The sequence below is a fragment of the Peromyscus leucopus genome, chromosome 22 (assembly GCF_004664715.2).
Source record: "Peromyscus leucopus breed LL Stock chromosome 22, UCI_PerLeu_2.1, whole genome shotgun sequence".
Taxonomy (NCBI): Eukaryota; Metazoa; Chordata; class Mammalia; order Rodentia; family Cricetidae; genus Peromyscus; species Peromyscus leucopus.
The window spans coordinates 45553280-45574370 of NC_051081.1; the positions used below are offsets into that span (position 1 = coordinate 45553280).

General features: G+C 42.3%; 1 protein-coding gene across 1 annotated transcript in view; it reads left to right on the top strand.

Moving 5' to 3' along the window:
• Nbas (NBAS subunit of NRZ tethering complex) overlaps positions 1-21091 on the top strand; it is a 274692-nt gene that overhangs the window by 65205 nt on the left and 188396 nt on the right. Inside the window, 2 exon segments of the mRNA XM_037198012.1 lie at positions 16028-16111; positions 19310-19463. Of these exon segments, the coding sequence (XP_037053907.1) occupies positions 16028-16111; positions 19310-19463 (238 nt within the window).

A 21091-nucleotide genomic window follows, 5' to 3' on the forward strand; every position in this document is an offset into this window, starting at 1 on the left:
GAATTTCTCATTTACATCTTATTCTGAATTGCTTATTTTGTTCACCTGCTTATTGTATTCTCTTTTAATTCAGTCAGGAATTCATTGCACATTTGAGTTCATTGAGCTGTCTTGCAGTCATGCTTTTGAATTCTTTGTTTGGGATTTAACTTAATTAACTCTTGTTGTAATCTGTTAGTATAGTGTTGGTAAATTTGCAAGGAGCTATATTGCCTGAGTTCTTTCATGTTTCTTGAGGTCTGTGCATTTTGGATTAGATCATTGGTTGGAATTTTTCAAATCATCTCTGTTATTTTAGTTGAAGGATTTACGGGGTTCAAGTGGGATTAGTATGTTTGGTGTGTTGTTCCTAACTGTGAGATTTTTCTTTCCCTCCGTAGCTAAACCTTCACCCAGTGTTCTCATGACACTGGAGATAATTTCCAAAGATTATGCCTCCCAAACTGCAAAAGCAGCCATAAGTGATAGTCTCAATATTAAAGACACTAGCAGCCATTCAACATAATTGCCCCTTCAACCCTAGTAACTTTTAGAGAACGAAGAACCAAGAGAGTCTGCTTGTACTGATTTATTAGTTAGGGAGTGTAGCAATGAAAAGGGAGTGAGTTAAGGTTGACTAGGAATTACTAGTAGAGCAGCAGGAAAAGTTGAAGAGAGAAAGGAAATAAAGGGAGAACAGCAATAACAGGACACAAGGCAGCTCCAGCAGAGTGCTGGAGAGAAAGGCCCTCACAGACCTTAGATCGGCCACGACACCGAGGGTAAGATGTGCGACCCCATTCCCAGGCTAGCCCGATCCCTTTGGGAGAGTCAGTCTTCAACAGACGGGGTGGGGAACTGAAACAGTATGGAACAAAGTTGTGTACCAGTCAGAATTGATTAGGTAGTGTCTGTTTCTGAGACCTGCCTGAGTGCGCTTCCTGTGTCGGCCCTGCTTTCCCTTCTTGGGCTCTTGGGCTGGTGTTCTCTGATGAGAGCAGAACCTCTGTGGTGTTTGGCTTCTCATGCTGACCTTCATGCTTTGTCTCACAACCACAGTGTGTGGTTCGTGGGTCAGACAGTGGGGACTCCGTGAATCTGGGATTTTATGTGAGCAAACTGGATGTATGCTTTTCTTCTCCAGAAAGTGCCCTAAGGAAAGTTGTAAGTAGTTCCATTTGAAGGGTTGAGGGGACCATTCACAGTGTGCTTGCCAGTTCTGGCTGTCTGGCCCTTGCTTGTAGCATCTGTCTGTCTGTCCCATGAGCCTGGGAGGATGCCTGTTTCTCTCCCTCTTCAACTAGACTGCTCTCGGTGGGGTAACTGGGAGGACTGAGGAGAGGTGCTGAAGTGACTGTGACTCAGCCCGTGCCTTTCCTTGGAGTTGCAGCGCCCGAGCACAGTTTACCCCGGAGTCCACACTGCACTGGCCAGGCGGGCTGCTCCTGAGGAGCCGGTGTTTTTGTAAAGAATTTCTTTCCTTTCAGTTGTGTATTGGCGTGTATTCATGTGTGGGATGGCAGTGAATATTTGCGAATATCTGTGGAGGCCGGATGTGGCTGATCCCCTGTATCTGGACCTACAGGCCATCTGTCATGAGTCTCCTGACATGGTGCTAGGCCCTGAACCAAGGTCCTGTGTGAGAGCAGGTGCACTCTAAACTACTGAGCTGCCTCTAGTTCCTGATTAGCCAGTTTTGATTGATCCAAGTTTATCATTTCCGTGGTCAGGAACATCCTATTTTGTGTTCTATATTGTTATTCTTAAATTATCAGGTGTACTTGACATTGATGAAATGTGACCAAGTGATGTAAAGCTTTGAAATTACATTTTTCTCTGACACATGTGATGTATCATTTCATTACTACCTATTCTATGTCAGTTACAAATATATTTACATTTTGTATTTTGAGTGGCTGTTTTTCAAGCCCCAGAGCACATTTCTTTGTTAGGATCCTTGTTTACTTAATAGACATACTCATTACATAAATGAGTTTTTATTCTTCATAATTTTGAGTATGTAGAGCATATTTAAGAAAGAATTTTCCTTATTTCAACCTAGATTTCTTTATTTTGCCACCTTTCTTTCTCCTATAAAATCTTTTCAACATGATGACTGTAACCTGCTGAAAGGTACTTTGGGTAACTTGGTTGTCTGGAAGTTATGCAGCAAGGCCTGGGAGTGCTGGCCCCCAGCTGCCTGTGACTCAGTGCACATGTCTAGTTGGTTACGGGCACTCCCACTAAAGTGTAATGTGAAGTGGTGTGATTTTAAAATCTGAAGTACTCCCTCCTGTTGTGAGAATGAGTGAGAGAATGACTTACTATCTTAGCGTTTTTTATTGTTGTGAGAAAACACCATGACCTGAAGCAATCAAGGGAGAAAGGTTTATTTCATTTTACAGCTTACAGTCTATCATCCAGGGAAGTCAGGGCAGGAACTCAAGGCAGGAACCTTCAAGCAAGGAACTGAAACAGAAGCTGTGAGGAACTGTGCTTACTGGCTTGTTCCTATGACTGGCTCAGCCTGCTTTCTTATACCCTTAAGAACCACTTGTCCATGGATGGCCATGCCACTGTGGGCTGAGCCCTTCTACGTCAATTATCTACCAAGAAAATGCTTCACAGGCTTGCCTACTGGCCAGTCTGATGGGATAATTTTCTCAATTGAGGTTCCCTCTTCTCAGATGACCCTAGCCTTTATCAAATTTACAAATGTAACCAACACACCTGTATGCAGAAGCCACTTAGAACAGTGTCCAGAGTGCATGCTGTTAGCAGTTACTAACAGAGCTTCCTACTAAGTTCAGCCTTAGGTTGTTGGACCCTTTGTATACTTACTGGATCAGACTTCTTATTGGATCAAGTGTATATTTTCAAAAATGTCGGAAGAAAAATAGAGAATTCCCGTGTTCTTCTGTTAGTCTGGAGTCCCATCTCATTCATACATACAGAGCACATTTTTCAAAATAAGAAATCGAGTTATCGTTTCTGCCATATTGTGACGCATGCATTACTAAAAATCTTTGCCTTGTACACATCGCTTAAGGAAACTGTAGAAACTGCAGTGCATGTTAGAGAAACGAGGTTAGAGGCATTTGTCACACTGGCGGAAAGTAAGCAGCTAATAAAACTTATAGCATGGTTTGATATGTGTGAACTGATGATCACACATAGTGCTAAAGCATGGCACTGATGAGAGCTGAGAAAGCTTTTGTTCAGCATCAGGACACTATAGGTTGTGAATTCTAGGGACGTGGAAGAGGAAGGTAACCTGATGGAAATTTGAAATTCCAGGTGTGGTTGGAATTGCGTCTAATGTACTTGCTGAAAGAGGAAGCTGGTTGCCATTGAGGAGTATGCATGCACATGGGAACTGGTGCTGTTTTTGTTCTTCTAGCTGGCGTGTGCCCCAAGGATAGCTTAAAACATTGTGTGAGTCTTTTGATGGGAGATATAATTGAAAGTGCAGTTCTCTAGTGTGGGCTTTGGAGATGATACCATTTTGTCTCACTGTCAAAAGACTGGACATGCCGGAAGCATCCCACAGAGAAAATTGTGCATTGGCAATGAGAAATAGGCCATCTGTAAGTTGTTTGCTAGTGCATCCATGTATTGGGATACATTTATATTTGAAACCATTATAGCCAACTTGCTATACAATACAATGAAGTAGCTAGAGATTTATTTATCTAGTGTTTTCCTAATAACCCTTTTCTAGGTGAAGAGTCTGTCTCAGATTACTACATTGCATATAGACTTCATTTACTTGAAATTAAAATTTTTTAATTCATTTTATGTGTGCAAGTGTTTTGCCAGCATGTATGTACATGTACCACTTGCATGCCTTGTGCCCGTGGAAGCCAGAAGAAGGCACTGTAGCCCTGGAGTTGGAGTTAGAGATGGTTGTGAGCTGCCAGTGGGTCCTGGGAACTGAGCACAGGTGTGTTGTAAGAGCAGCAAGTTCTCTTACCACTAAGTCACTCGTCTCTCCATTCCCCTTCGTGTACTTAGCACACAGAAGTGAGCTCTGTGCTTAAGTATCTGTCAGCTGTGTAATTTATTGACAGTTACTAGTTCATAAAAACATTCATTATGACATACTCCTGGATGATCAGAAGAAAAGACTGAATATTTATTTTGTGCTATCACTGTGAAGTGTTTATGGTGTAAGTGTTGAGATTTTATTAGTGGGACAGGATGTCTACAGCACTTTCTTCTTACAATTCAGGAAACTGTGACTGTGACATCTTTGCAGTGTGTGTGTCTTTAACCATGGAAATTCAATGAGGTCACTTGGCAGTTGAAGGTTTGACTCTGAAAAGTGTCCTGTCCCATGCAGAAGGGCTGCGAATGGTCACTGCATTACAGACATTCCCATTGTCTTTCCTGGTTTTGTGATAATGATTGAGTCCCACATTTCTGATTACTATTTTTGTTTAGTTCCCTAATGATTTGTATGTCGTATTGTCAAGGCTAAGTGTAAAGATGACTAAATAAGCAATTTCAGAACAAATTTGATTGTGTCAAATCGATTTACTTTATGTTTTAAATCATTAATATAATTTTTGGTGGGGAGAGTTGAGTCAAAGTTGCCATATAGACTGGGTTGGCCATGAATTCACTATGAGGATTAGGCTAGCCTCAGACTCAACAGTGTTCCTCCTGCCTTAGCCTTCTGAGTACTGGGATTAGGTATGTACTACCATGCCTGATTCCAAACCATTCACACAAGTTACATCACTATAGTAACCTGCAGTTTTCTGAAATGCGATAGGTGGAACATTTTCAATGACGTCAGTGTTGACTGGGCAGTTTTCATTTCAGAAGGTATCGTGCTGTTGTTTTATCTTCCTTGAAAATCACCAGGAGATCCTTCCACAGTTGGTTTCTGTGGATGTAATTTTATAGTTTTATAAATACTCTGGAAGGTTGTTTGCTATAAAGAATGTATTAATGGTATCTGGTAAAGCAGATATCTTTTCTTTCTTTCTTTCTTTTTTTTAAATCTTAATCTTTTTTCATTGAAATGAGTATATGTGAGACTAATTTAAAAGTTAAGAAGAGCCGGGCGGTGGTGGCGCACGCCTTTAATCCCAGTACTTGCGAGGCAGAGCCAGGCGGATCTCTGTGAGTTTGAAGCCAGCCTGGGCTACAGAGTGAGTTCCAGGAAAGGCACAAAGCTACACAGAGAAACCCTGTCTTGAAGAACAACCCCTCCCCACAAAAAAAACAACAAAAAAATTTAAGATTTTTAAAATTATGTCATTTTCTTTGAAGGCGGCTTAAAGAATAAGACGGAAGATTTTGTGTTATTTCAGTAGAAATTTTAGCTAGTGTTCAGTAGAAATTTTAGCTAGCTAAACTAGTACCTAGTTTAGCTAGGTATTAGCTTGGATAGGTAGATATAAATATGAATGCAGTATGTTCTCTTTCTCCACATAACTTATAATCTAGTAGGGAAGACAGAGGTGGGCTCCAATATAAGAATCTGACAAACTCTATTAGATGAGAGGATGGGGTAGACCAAATGGCTCCTCAGTGGGTAAAGGAGGCCCAACATGGCGGAATGAGAGAACTGACTCCTGTGTGTTGTGCTTTGACCCTCACACTTGAGCCGTGGCAGGTGTGTGCCCAAATACATACATCTGTAAATACTACAGTTAATAAAAATGTAAACGATTGTTTCACAGGAGGACTACAGATAGGTTTAGACATAGGAGAGACTGCATTCCATTGTAAAGCAGGATCAGGAAAAACCTCAGAGAAGGCAGTGTTTGGATCTAAGCCTTGAAAGGGCAGTGTGTAATTCTGGAAAGTCTGAGTAGAAAAGGGATAGTTGGAAGAATATTTAATCTGAGGCTGTTCATGTTCTCAACAATATTATATTAGTTATTCACAAGTCCTTGATTAATTCCTTGGCTGAAAATTCATCAGCAGCCAGACATATTGGCTCATGTCTGTAATCTCAGCTCTTGGTAGCTCGGGGAATGGGAAATGCATGCTGTGAGTTTGAAGCTAGCCTGGGTTATAATGAGGGAAAACAATGTAATTCTTTCCAACAAAGAAATGTGAGATCTTAGTTTACTTATCTTTTTATATGTAGCCTAGTGTTTTCAATAGTAAAGTGTTTGTCTTGAAGTTTTCAAAAGTAGTTTTGTTGTGTGTTCTATCTTCACTATATTTTCATTGTTATAATGAAATATATAAAATGAAAAGTTGATCAGTTATCTACTGATTCAGTTCCCACTTGCATAGATTGTCCCTGAGTTGTTGTGAGCAGACAGACAGTAAAGTGACTGTGATTGGGTTGGTCCTAAGTAGAGGCCTCTGGGCCACTGTCACGAGAGAAGCACTCTTTTTTTTTTTTTTTTTGGTTTTTCGAGACAGGGTTTCTCTGTGTAGCTTTGCGCCTTTCCTGGGACTCACTTGGTAGCCCAGGCTGGCCTCGAACTCACAGAGATCCACCTGGCTCTGCCTCCCGAGTGCTGGGATTAAAGGCCACCACCGCCCGGTGAGAAGCACTCTTAAATGGACTGTGCTGGCTGTTTGTGAATCCAGGAACTCAGGGTTGTCTTAGGGAGAGCTGGTCCCTAGTCTAACTGCATGTCTGTCTGGAGGGAAAGTAGACTTGTACATCTCTTGTTATGGTGGATACTTGAGACATAGGTTGGATTCATCCTTGTCTCCCTGTTATTTTAAGGGAAAATGGTTTAGGGTGATTTCTCTGATTAAGAAGATAGAAACTAATTTTTCAAACTAAAAATTACAGCATTGACCTTATGTCAGTATTGCTGATCTTAGCTGTTTGGGACCCTGGTGGTTACTTAAAAAATTAGGGTGTAATGACTAATCTATTTTCTATTATTCAAATATTTCAAGATTGAATTTAGAAGATCTGCTTATATTCTGATTTTGCACATACAGTTTTCATGGTATATTTCTGAAATAAGCAGAAAAGGAATGATCATCAAACGTTTTGGGGGCAGTTATGAACCAGGCTTTGAAACTGGAATTGACAATTAATGTTAATTGCATCACTGTTCTACAGTGGATGTAACTATTGCCAAAGAATCTTAATGTGACTTAGTATGAAGCTTCTGTTTTTATTTGAAACTAAAGTTGTATAAGATGGTACCCCACACACACCTTGTTTGTTTTCAAGCCGGTGGCTTACCCTGAAAAGATGGAATTAATAGACCGAGTGTTATTGATTGCAACAAAATTAGACTCTTCATGGAGATAAAAGTTTTTTTCCTTATTCATTTTTTTTTTTTAAACTTGCATGACCTTACTGATGGTTTTAGAACCTATGATCCTTAAACAGAGTATAACTTATTCTCAGTGGCTGAATAGCCTCAGGGAAGGAGTTCCTGTAATTCTCTCTGATCACACAATGTCTTTGCTAGTCAAGATTTCATTAATATGTAAATACTTGTCAGTAGCAGCACTTTGTCTTTCTCCTGCTATATTTAATTAACATATAAATAACCCAGGGAGACACTTCCTCCAATTTTTGATATAGGCAAGTCTGTTTAAACATTGTATTTGGAATAAGAAAAATGCTATCAGGAATCAGAGTCATATTTAGTAATAAAACATGCATTAAAATGTTTTGCCCTGGCCAGTGGGGTGTCAATGGGGGCGACCCACCTGCGGGAGAGAATGAAAGGGACAGGGAGACACGAAGGAAGACAGCAAGACAGGGTTCTGATCAAGCTGCAAATTTTATTCTCCTCAGCAAGGCTTATTTAGCATGGGAGGGGGAGGGGCAGGAAGGAGGGAAGGGGTGCAGGATGTGCCAGACGTGCAGCTGAGGGGGGATGTGCAGGTGAAGGACTATATGCAGGTTGTGAGGCTGCAGGATGTTGTGCTAGGCACTGGTCAGGGCCCATTGTTCTGTTGCTATGCTACCTGACCTTGAGATGTTCTTTATCTTTGAGGGCACCTGGTTTAGGGCCTGTGGCTTGTTCTCTGGCCTAGCTTGTACTTTTCCATGGTTCATGTTTGGGCCCTGACAATGTTTTGATTCAGTGTGTACCCATTTTATTTAATGTTACAATTGTGGATGCTCTGCACAAAAACTGGAAAAAGTCCATGGTGTATATTCACTGTTCTCATGACCTGGTGCTGATGTGGGGAGATGGTAGTGTGTGCACTGTGTGGAAAATGCAGAGCTTTCTAGGTCTGAGTTTGGACTTGTTTTTGAGGCTGATCCTGGCTTGCTGGGCTACTTTTGGAAACCCTAGTTCAAAGCACTTCTGTGGTGTTCAGGGGATGCTGATGGTGCTCACAGGGAGGCTGAGGAGGTCATGATGAGGCTGACGAGGTCACAGTGAGACCGAGGAGGTCACAGTGAGACCGAGGAGGTCACAGGGAGACCGAGGAGGTCACAGGGAGGCTGAGGAGGTCACAGGGAGACTGAGGAGGTCACAGGGAGGCTGAGGAGGTCACAGTGAGACTGAGGAGGTCACAGTGAGCTGAGGTCACAGTGAGCTGAGGTCACAGTGAGGCTGAAGAGGTCACAGTGAGCTGAGGTCACAGTGAGGCTGAAGAGGTCACAGTGAGCTGAGGTCACAGTGAGACTGAGGAGGTCACAGTGAGGCTGAGGAGGTCACACAGAGGCCGTTGGTGTTTTCTGGAAATGATTTTGACGCAGATGCAATCATTTGGGAGAGGTGGGAGTATGTAGTGAAAGCACCTGAGTGAAATGGGTATGGGCTTTTCAAAACAGCAAGTTGCACTTTAGTAACTTAAGAGTTGCCTCATATATTTTGGTGATTTTTATTTTTTATTTTTGGGTGTTGCTGAGAATTGAGTGTCATGCATGTGTACTGGATTACTGGTTACTATCCTTAATTCGGTGACTTTCAAAATTACATCACTAACGTGCTTATTTATTTATATTGAAATGTGCACGTGCATAGCTCACCCTTGGGCAGGTCAAAAGATGAATTTGAGGTGTCCTCTTCTCTTCTTCATGTTAGTCTTTTGAGATCTGGTCTATCAGTGAACTTGGAGCTTGCTGTTTTAGTGACACTGGCTGGCCAGTGCATTTCCAGGATCTGCCTGTCCCTGTCCCTCCTCTCTTTAGTGGCATGGTTACATGCTATGAGCTGTCAAGTCCAGCTTTTCATATGCGTGCTGAGGATCTCAGGTTCTCAGGCATGCTCAGCAAGTACATTGCCCATCTTGTCAGCCCCAGGAATTAATTTTTATGTAATAGAAACCCTAGGTTAGTACCTGGAAAGCAGTGGGAAGAAATATAGACTGAAAAGACAGAGACAGTAATCATAGGAGTCAAGTGAGTCCTTTCTGTAGTAGATCTCAAGGGAGTTAAGACTTGTTTCGACGGTGAACTATTTTTCATCTTGTGAGATTCTCAGGCAGGTACAGGTTCCGAGCTGACAAAGGAGCGGGTATGAAGCCGTAGGACATATACACGTAGGCAACTGGAAATATTTGTAAAAGGAATATTGTTTCTATGTAGGGCATCTTCGAAAATGTTGTGTCAAAATTCTCAACTCTCAGCTCCAAGAATTTCACCTAGAATCTGGGTTGTCAGCTTCTTTTCTCTTCCAATGTCCCCTTAACTTTCCTTGTCTTTATCCTAGAACATGGTATTTCTCCCTCCCTCCCTCCCTCCCTCCCTCCCTCCCTCCCTCCCTCCCTCCCTCCCTCCCTCCCTCCCTCTCTTTTTCTTTCCCTCCCTCTTTCCCTTCCTTCTCCCACCCTCTTCTATTTTTCCCACCTCTTTTGTCATTGGAGGATTCTTCAAATGTTGGAGTAACAATAGCCATCTTGACCTGTGGGTCTCTGTATTGTTCAATTTCTAGTGTATCTGCTGCTTTTGGTGGCACTCAGCATAGATCTCCAGGCAGGAATATGCAGAGATTTTGAAGGTGACAATAAAGAAATTAGTCTTCTTGTGATTTGTGGTTTTGCTTAGATATTATTGTATTTGTGCTGGTTTTGGTCATATGAATGAGTAGGATATAAAAACATTATCCTCCTTCTATCTGTACACTTCCTAAGCCCTTTGGAGTATTTCAGCTGTGTAATGGATAATTCAGGTGTCATCTGCTTGTATCTCTGTCCTGGTAGTGGTTTTCCTGGTGTAGTTAATAGACCAAATAAGATTGGTCAGGGTCTGGTTGGTGTTAAGTAATGTGGAGTAAGGACTTTATTACTATCTTCTCCAATGGTTTTGTATTAACCTAGGCCATAAAGGTTAGGGAGCAAGAGTTATTGGATTTTTTCCCTTTGATTCCTTCTTATTTGGTAGCAGGGCTTTTTGATGAGAATAGTCCTCATCAGTCCTTACATTATAGCTCTCCAGCACCATCAAATTTAATAGGTTTTCTCCCCCCCGAATGGCATATGGACAGCCTTGAATGTAGTTGGCTCCTGTACATGAAAGCTGTACTTGAGAGATTTTGATTTGGTCTCCTATTTCCTTCTGATGCATGTGACATGTAACGATGTTAGCTTGATTGGACTGGGACACTCCAGGGGATTAGTAAAACCCAGCTAGATGTGTGTGAGTGCCTTCGGAGGATGATTGTATCACATGGAGCCGAGCACTTTTGGGACCCGCCCTGTCCTCCCTTCTGAGGTGCTGCCTCACCTCAGGCCCCAAGTGTGGGAGTCAGTGTGAGACCTCTGGAAGCACAGACCCACATCAGCTTGTTTTCCTGGATAGTTGTCATAGTATCAGCAAGTCTGACCAACAGAATGCGGCATTGCAAATATGCGTGTCACACAGTAAATAAAGCATGTGTTTATATCTGTCTTATTTCTGTCATGCTAACTGCTTATTATAAGGCTGACTCCATGAACGTTTTATTTCTGAGACTCTTGAGTGTTTGCCAGTTAGACTTATTTTTGACAAAGTTAAAAACATTGCACCTAGGTTTGTGGGTGCCTTCTTTCTTTGTAACTTCCTTTATGGCAAACCAAGTTATCCAACTTTGGTCTCAGGACCTTCATTGTCTCTTTTTTTCAAAATCAGAGTTAACTTTTCAATATGCTAGAGGTAGTAATGGTGGAAGATACCAGTTTTATTCTGGTAATGTCTCTACTCATTGGTTGTTAACATTAGTCATCTCATAGAGAACATTCTTAGTTACATAACTGACTTTTCTGGAAGTTGTGTAGTGGAAATCCAATTGGACTTCATGTCTTTTCCTTAAACTGTAATGATTTTTTCAAAGTAGTACTCTGAGATATTCAAATAATTTCTTTCTTATTTATACTTGGTATTAAGCATTGGGTAGGAAGACCAATCTTTTTGAAAATTATTAGTATGATGTTATAACTTACCATACAGTACATCTTGCAATGTTAGCTAAAATCATATTTATCTTATATTTACTACTTAGAAACAACCTTCATGCTGGTGTTAGAAATAATATAATGGTTAGTGCTGAACATTTACTGTGTGCTGGGAGCCATTTTAAGAACTTTATATATACTAATTTAATCTTCTGCAAGTCTAAACTCAGAATGATGCCTTTTCTGTTTTGGTGCTGAGTGGCAACTGGATTTGTGGTAGGTTTCCCACTGAGTATATGATCATCTTGACTTGTTTAGTGATGATAACCCAATGTGTGTGTGTATGCACAAATTTTCCTTATTTTGGAGGCTTTATTTGCCAGAACATTCTCTTCTTTATTAAGTAATAAAAATAAATAAAGTCTACTTCTTAAAACCAATGCATACAAGGTAGCAGTTAGTAACAATATAGTGTCTACCCAGCCTTTGTTTCCAAGGCATACAACAAGGCATGGACAAAAACAAAAGAACTTTTGAAAGTCTGTTCTTCATACAGTTTGCTTGAAATAAAACATTTATATTTAGTGGAAGAAGTGTTTGGTGAGAGGATTGTTGACTATAATAGAACTTATTATGTTCATTCCTTTCCTGCTGACAGATAAATGCTACCTTCAAATGAAACCAGCATAGTTAATTATTCAGAAAAACATATGAATAGGGCTCTAATACAAAGAATCCTAAAGTCAAACAAAAGCAGCCATTGCTTTGTAAAGAGAACATTTCAGTTTACTAGGTTATTTTTTTTTTAAAGTGGGGATGATGCATTTAAATTTCTGAATTCAAGTGGCATGTGAAAAAGGAAGAGTAAGATGAACAAAGAAGGCAGATATACATGCAGCTTTGTGTTTTCAGAGCTTGGCTTAAAGGCTTCATGAGTAGCTGAGATTCTACAGTTCTGGGTTGTAGCAATGGGATTTCTAGTGTTTTGTGAACTGTAATTTCACATTGGTGGTTGACTTACATGATGAGCATTTTACTGGTAAACACAATTAATAAGAAGGTTTTCTCTAAATGTCCTTGAACATTCTGTCCTTTTGTTTATCTTGTGAATGAGTAAGTTGTTTTGAATTGTGAAGAATAGCTGGCGTGTTACTCCGCTCACTACTGTGACAGAAGATTGACTAGATGCAGTGTACAGAGGGAGGTTTATCCTGGCTTATGGAGGGATACAGTCCATTATGGTGGGAAGGGATGAATGTGCAGTAGCTGGTCTTCTCATGGTAGCATTCAGGAAGAAGGGGAGGAGTGGGGCCAGAGACCCAGAGAGAAGAAGACGGACGGATCAACCTCCTTCTCCCGGCAGGCCCTACCTCCTAAAGGGTCCCCATGTTCCTCAAACACTTGTCATCGCCTGGGGACCAGACGTCTGAGACAAGAGCCTATGGGGCATTTTATATTTGAACAGTGGCAGTGAGTTCCAGAGACGACTCTATTCTCCTCCCCTCCCCATGTGACATACAGTGAAATGCCCACCTGTCTTTCCAGTCAGATACAAACATGCTCTCAACAGTTGAGTTCCCAGCATCCCAACCAGGCATGCAGCTTTGCCTCCATCAGTGTGATAATGAGGTTAGGAAGTCGTTTTTATCTCATTCTGGTCTACATAAGTCTGTACTGTGTAGGCACAACTCTGTTACTGTGAATAGACTATTGACTTCTATTGCCACATTATAGTTCTCACTTTTTATATTATTTATGAGAACACTTTTTAAATTCTTTGTTGTTCTGTTAATTATTTAACTCAGTAAACACATTTTTTTTTTTAGAGTCCGCTAAATGTCAGACATTATTTTAGTTGCTAAGGATATAGCAGTAGACAAAATAAGTAAAAACCTTGCTGTGTTAGTTACTGTTGGAGTTGCTGTGATAAAATACTCAGATAAAAACAACCTAAGGGAGAAATGGTTTCCTGCCTCTTGATTCTTAGTTCAACCCATCATGGCTGAGAAGTCAGGGTGGCCGGAGCTTGCAGCAGCTGCTCTTGTTGATTCCACAGTCAGAACGTGATTAATGAGTGCGTGTGCTCAGTTCATTTCCTTATTTTTCTAAGATCCAGTATCCCATCCCAGGGAATGATGCCACAGTATCCCATCCCAGGGAATGATGCCACCTGTAGTGGGTGAGAAGACCCACCACAGTTAACCAGACAAAGATAATCCCCCAACATCCCTAGAAGCCTGTCTTGCGTTATGCCAGACCTCAAGTTGACAAGTGAGATTAATCTTGAAGCCTGCCATGAAGGAGTCTTAATTCTAGTTTGGAAAGAGACCCTTCCTTCTTTCTCTTCAATGTTACTATTTGAGATAAAATTAAGAACTTACTATTCTCTTTCAGCCAGTCCTATGATCTTCTAAAAGGGATTATAAAATAATTTGGAGTAACAGCTGCAAGAAAACAAAGCAACAAAAAGAAATTTTGCTTATTTTCTCTGGCCTGTTCCCACTCTTTGAGACAGAGAGTATGTAGCCTGAGATGACCTAGAATATACTGTGTGTTCAATGTTAGTTTAGATATACCCTCATGCTTGGCTTTTGTTTTTTATTGTGTAAGCATTGGTGATCAGATCTGAAAGTGAGTCATGTTTGGTAGAAGTTCATTTCCTAAGACTAGTAATTCATTGATTCTGTCACTGGAAGGTGAAGAAAATAATCTAGCTGGCTTTTTTAGATTGGAGGACTGAGTGGAGGTATTGCACTTTAAAAGCATTGTGTACTGTGTGGGCCATAGTAAGAGCTCAGTAGATACTGAAGAGTGTTGCTGGTCATTGCTGACATGATGAGGAGGGAGCTAGCTGTGCTCTGCTAATAAAGTGAAACACGCCATTCCAACAGGCTCTCCAGGTCTACCTTTCACTGTAGGCCTTTGAGCAGAATTATTTTTACTGTTTTAATGGGTTCCTTACTCATTTCATTCAATAAAGATCCATTAAAAAAGTGTCTTCTAATTTTCTAGAGTATATTGCACATTCAGCTTGCCTGGCCCAGGGCCCTGTCCTAACTAATTGTTGTAGTAAGGACTTGTGGGTTCCGTACATCCTCTGTAGAAAATACAAATATCAGCTTGTAATATGTTTTTCTGGAATTCTTTTTGAAAACATTTTGTGTAGTTTAAGGAACCGTGTCTGCTTTGATTTGAAAAGTTATAATAGCTGCCCAGATGCACTTTTTCTCCTTCTCGATTCATTGGGCTAATTTGTTGTTGAGTTGGCAGAGTGGGCATCATCATCATCTCCATCCGAAATGCTCTCTTTCTCACTTTTCATTCCAGCAGTTTGCAATAAGATATTTCTGACAGCAAAGGGAATAAAATCGTCTATCTGGTGACAGATGAGTAATACTATGACTTTGCCCTGTATCAGCATCTGAATGATTCCATTATTTAAGAATCTGAGCGTAAATATGTTCACACTGTGTCTTTGGCCCTTGGTTTGCTAGTCTAGTCTATTATGTGTTGGCTGAAAAGCTGTACTTGTAGTAGAGCGTCTCATCAACTTATTGAATGTTGGGGACCTCGCTCAGGCTCATTCGTTCCAGCAATGTCTGGTGGCAGGATGCTGTTGATTGATGGGCCATTGCTGCTCCTTCCCCACGCCCCTCAGCTCCGCCTCCACTGCAGAACCCTCCGGTGCTTTCCTGTTCCTCTTCACATGAAGACCAGTCTCTTTTCCAGTGTAACTTCCCAATGTTTATGGAGTGTTTCTTGTGTAGAGCTTGTTTCACAACATAGGAGCATGTGTTCTTTTTTCTAGGGTAGGTGGTACATTTAGGAAAAGCTACAGTTGATGCTCTGAAACATGAGAAAAAGTATTTTGCTGAACTGCATATGCAGGGCAATTCAAGTTTTTCTTTTCTTCTTAAAGTTTTGTCTTTATTCTTAATTGAGCATGTTTCTATCTTTTACATGGGTGGATCTGTGGCTGTTAGAGTTAAAGGGGACTCTGCAGATAATGTTCAAAGCCCATCACTGTTTCTGTTTTCTGTGACTGGTGATTTGGAGCAAATTGATCTCTGTATTAACATGTGTGCACCTCCATTTTCCTTTAAACTGATTCTTTTAAAAATATGGTGCTATTGTGTATATGCGTGCACATGTGAATGGATATCAGAGGACAATTGTTTGAAGTGGGTTCTCTCCTTCCAGCTTTACATGAGTTCTGAGGACTGGTGACGGCATCTTGTCGTTTGTGGCTATTTAAATTGAAGTTAATAATAATAATAAATAAAATTAAAATGAACTTTCTTAGAGTCAATTGCCTTATTTCCAGTGGTTATTATGTGCCCATGGAGTTTGTGAGCTGCTGTCTAGGATGACACAGACAGACCATGTCTGTAGTTACTGGAGTCTCACTGAAATAGCATGGGGTAGATTGCTGGTGTGTGTGCAGACGACTTCGGGTTGAAATGAAACACACAGTGCAGGATCTTGATTATTCTTTAGACACGTGAGTGAACACATACTCATGTTATCCTTTAACTCATCACTGTATTTTTCCTTGGAGATTTTCCTTTAAATAGTTAAAGAATGAAATAAAAGAGCAGTGTGCTGTTATTTTTTTACTTATATATTGTACACTCTCTGTCATGTACCATTTAGAATAGTGTGAACAGGAATCCTCGTGGCTATACCGTCTGTGTATTTCTTGTCATATGCTTTATGAAGCTGGCTAGTATGTATTTTAAAAGCTGTGTTGTGTTTTTTTTTTTTTTAACTTTAGTTGGAATGGTGACTCCCTGAAGATCATTCCTTGGGCTGAGCATAAACACCGAGCTGAAGACTGGTGTGAGGAATCGGAATGCAGGCCAGTATGAGCTAGCACAAGGCATCTTTGCTCTTTGTGGCATGGGTTAATTGGTGGCGCTCTGAAAAACTTTTGTGAACCATGGAGTCCTGCTTGGTGGTGTTCCCTAATTCGGAGTATTTTAGAGGAGCTTTTAAAAAACACTGATGAATTAAAATATAGTAAAAAAATTTAATGAGAAAGTACCAAATGTTAAATGGGAACTGTTTAAGGAATGGTCTTTATTACAACTCTTCACTTTAACATATTGGCTTTCAATCTACCAAATAAGTAGATACATTTTCATAGTTATGATGTATATGCAGTTTTATTCTTGGTTAAATTTTAGTTCTCTCTCTCTCTCTCTTTTTTTCTTTTTTGAGACAGGGTCTCTCTGTGTAGTTTTGGTGCCTGCCCTGGATCTGGATCTTGCTCTGTAGCCCAGGCTGGCCTCAAACTCACAGAGATCCGCCTGGCTCTGCCTCCCAAGTGCTGGGATTAAAGGTGTGCGCCACCACTGCCCGGCTTAGTTCTCATTTTTCTAAGTGAGGTGTGGAGAGGACGGTCAATAGGAGGCACACTTGAATCCCTGTGTGCACCACTCATCAGAAGCGGGAAAGGACTCTTTCCCTCTGTGAGACAAGAGCTGTATCCTTCCGGCCTGCAGACTGCTAGTAGAAATGCCAGTCCTCCATGTTCCTGGATGCAGGCGGAACGTCTGGAGAAGGGATGCTGAAGTGGAGCCCTGAAGATCCAGGCTTTTAGAAAACTGACACATCTTCATCTCCCTTCATGTCCCTAGAGGTGGAGTACTCCTCACGTAGAAAGAAGCGTGTAGAATTCTTTTCTGGAGACATGAAATAGCCCCAGAAAAGAGGCCTTTAGATCCTGAGGTGTGGTCCTCAAAGGTCTGGGTACTACCCGGACACAGTGGAGCTGACAAATGAGCAGGTCCTGTCACATCCACAGAGCTTTCTGGAACAAAGAGGAGGAAAACACACAGTAATGGAGCAACATGGAAAAGGAGACATTGTGCAGACAGAAGGAAATTTCCAAATTCACAATTAATATCATCAGGAAGATAAGTTACTATAATTTGTACAATTAAAATAGTATAAGTAAAGAAATAAAAAAAACCAACCCAAACCATAGCCACCATGTGCTCCAATGGATAATCCCTTCTCCCGGCCCCCATGGCCATAAGACGGTTGCTGTTAACTTGGAGGGCCACAGACAATGTAAAAAGGCGTGAATGTGGGGAAGGGCTTGTGCAGAGGGATGACAGGGCAGACTAGGGCAGTGAGGGGCCAGAGTGCACTGGAGACACCTAACAATCCTCAGACAACCTGTGTTGAAATGCCGTAGGACTGTGTAAGAGAGGAACGAGCTCGCTCGGCATTCAAAAGAGGACAGTATACAGACATTCAAAAGGGGTCCACAGTAGACTTGGGGAGGACCAAGGCCTTTCCTCAGGAGTCAGAATAAACATGCAGAGCTAGAGTAGACTATCACATATGTAATAAAACAAGTCTGCTGCTCGAGTCACAGGACTAAGAAGATGACAGATGATAGAGGAGAAAAATCTAAGAATAATTCAAGCCAGTAATTAGAATTGGAAGGCTTCGAGTTTCAGGTTGAAATGTTCTTTAAAGTATTTCACCCCAAGATTCTACAATATCAAGAATATGTTCATTTAAAGAGAATGACCTCATGAAATGAAAGTCCAAATGACCTGGAATGTGGATGTGATGGTGTTGAAGGGGAGTTGAGAGAGAGAGAGAGAGAGAGAGAGAGAGAGAGAGAGAGAGAGAGAGAGAGAGAGAGAGGAGAGAGAGAGAGAGAGAGAGGAGAGAGAGAGGTTGCTCACTGAGAAGAGTAGAGAGCCAGGAGTGCCAGTGTTTATGATTCATAGAGCAGGATGCTTTGGTAAGGACAACTGAAAAGGAGCATCCAGAATAGATGACGAGAACGAAAGGCAAGTAGCTTCCTGGAGAATGCAGCTCATTCCTATCCAGGGATGTGAAGGGGTGACCCAGGAGGGTTGAAAATAGCATCCCAGGAACTGGGAGTTGCCGCTGGCTGTTCTTGCTGAGAAGAGGTGAGGTTAACAGACTGCAGCGTGGCTGGTGTGGCATTGTGTGCAGCACCGGGCAGGGGTCTCCGATAAGAGCGTCAGTCACACCAGGAGAGGGCGCGAGGACAGGACTCCACTGCGGATGGAGCTCTCTTGCAGCACAAGTTACCCACACAGTGACTGGTCTCAAGTGTGTGGATAAACTGCCTCAGTATCAGGGTGCTGTTAACAATCTCAACAGCAACAACAAAAATAGCGGTTATAAATAACATTAAGAGCCTGATCTGTGCTGCACGTCTAAGTTTTCACAGCATTTTGTATAGTATTGTCCCCATGACTTTAATGAATAAAAGGAGTCCTAGCGCATTTTAAAGTGATGTGCGCAGGGTTTGCAGACTTTGCCGATGGACTTGTTCTTTGGATTTGGTTTTGAGTCCTGGCCACCAGCACTCTCACAGCAAGTCACTTGAATGACCCGGAAGTTCACCCGAGAAGCTTAAGTTAATTTTCATCTTTACCTTTTTCATCTTTACCCTGGAAGGCAGTCACCCATGGTTCCCCTTGTAAACACTTCTCATAATTTGTGATCCTTGTGTGGGTTCCTTGAAGATATCTGATCCTCACACTGGACAGGGAGTGCTGTCATGAGCGAGGCCTGTGCTGTGCAGGAGCAGTGTGCTGCTGTATCGCTGGGGCCTGGGAAAGTGCATTATCAACACAGATGGCATGCATTTCTTATTTCCGTGAAAACTGAAAACGAGGTTTCTGAATTCCATCTCCAGCTGGAATCCTTTGGGGACAATTCCTACCCCATGATGGCTCGGTCTGCGTAGGTGCTTTTGTTTGGGTGGCTAGCAGGCGCACCCAGTTGGGTGCGTTCTGGAAAGCTTTTCGGTTTTCGTTAATACCTACGTGGTTGACTTGTGGCGTAGCTATTTCGGTTTATTTTCCATTCTGAGTTTTGAAATCAGGAAAACCAGTTGGAAAATGTTAAATTTCCCGGTAACCGGCAAGTGTGCACATACACGTGAGAAAGTGCCCCTTCCCACAGACTCCCCATCTTTGTGACCTGCTCTCTTCTCGTCCCTGTCAGTCATTCTCTGCAGCATTGCAGAGGGTTGTAACTTTCCTGCTGTGCTTTGCAGAACGGTGGTGGAGCCCAGCCTCCAGGATGACAGTGAGTTCCTCTACGCTGAGCAGCCTGAGCTACTGCAGTACAGGATGCCCCAGCTCACGGTGGAGACGGCCATGGACTGGTACCGGAGCAGAGCGGAGGAGATAGAGCACCATGCCGGGCAGGTGAGGGGAGAGAGCTCTGCTGCTCGGTGGTGGTGGTGGTGGTGGTGGTGGTGGTGGTGCCGCCGCCGCTGCCACCGCCGCCGGGTCCTTAGGGTCCTTAGGATTCAGTCCACATAGTGCACATGACCAGCCAGGCCAGAAATCTCCTGTGTATTCACGGGGGAGAAAGGGCTAGTAGTCCTTAGTGCTTTTGTTCACGTGCTCTTTGCCCAGGAGTCTTAGTAACTTTCAGATTCTTAGAAAGCAAATGCATGTAAGAAAAGCTGTTCAAAATTGTCCTTTAAAATGGGACCTGCAAACGAGGGTGCATACAGTTCCTGATTTTCTCTGTTTTTTAATAGACCCATTACCACCTTAATCCAACAGATTGCATCAGCTTAGAAAGAAATGTTTGGCTGGTCCCCAGTTACAGTGACGACCACAGGTGATGGTGCCTTTCGGGAACTCTGTTCCGGTGTGCCCTCTGTTTGCCCGAGGCTTATGCCTGGCTTCCCGACTCTGAGTTTTGATTGGCTGTGGTTTTCTGTAGTGGTCTCTATCTGTTGTAAAGAGAAGTCCTTGATGAGGGTGAGGACCACACTTAGCTGTGGGTCTAAGGACAAATGGTTGCTGTTAGGGATTATGTTGGTTTAGTTAAGTGGCCTATGTAGGTTCTTTTCCACAATCTATGACCTCATGAATACCGAGTCGCTGGCTAGGTTTCCAGTACTGGGTACGATTTCCCTCTTGTTGAGCAGCTCTTGATTCAAGTTAGAGAGCTTGGTTACCCTCAGCTTCCGGGCCCTGCTGCTCATCGAGGTTCGTGGTGTTGGAGCTGGGTAGGACTATTGGTTGCTTCCCTCCTTTGGAAGCTTGCATGGCTCCCTCTGCGGCTGTGGACGCCAGCCCTCAGGGAGGCGGCTTGTAGGTGAGTTCCAGCTCAGCGGCCTCTGGACCTGGGTCTCAAGTGCATGGTCTCTCAGCACTGCAGACGTTCTCCCTCCTTTGTGGGCAGGGGTTTCAGCAGCTGAGTGGAAACTGGTTTCTACCCAGTTTTACTATGGATCTGAAGCTGCCCTCATAAAACTAGACATCTGTAGACGTGAAGTCCCCTGAGGAGACCAGGGGTGGGGATAAAGCAGAGGGACTTGGGGTACCTTATATTTAGTTGCCTTATGTCCTGTCATGTCTTTCGTTATCTAAAAACACTCATAATGGCTTTTATTTTTTGGCTTGATTTGAGGTACTGACATTTCATGTCATTTGTGATATAATCAAAGTGATATCTGACATGGATTTTATAAAGTTTTAGAGGTTTAATTGATGGGGGACTTCTCTTTCCTTAGTGCCTATAAATACCTTCAGCTAAACTTGTTTGTTGGTGTAGGAAGAGTTGATGGTGGTGAATTTTCCCCGTAGAAGGCTCCAGGACCATTCCTGCTCGTTCCACTGGTGTCTGCTTCCCTTTCAAGTTTTGGCAGCTTGACTTTAAAGCTGTGGACTTGTGTAAACACTGGGGAAGAGCAGACATGCTGTCTTCCTGCTGTTCCTCGTGCAGTTTGTGTGTGTTACGCATCAGGTTTTCTGAAGATTCTTCTGCGATTGTAATTGTCATGACGACAGAAGTGTACTTCCGATTGACTCGTTCA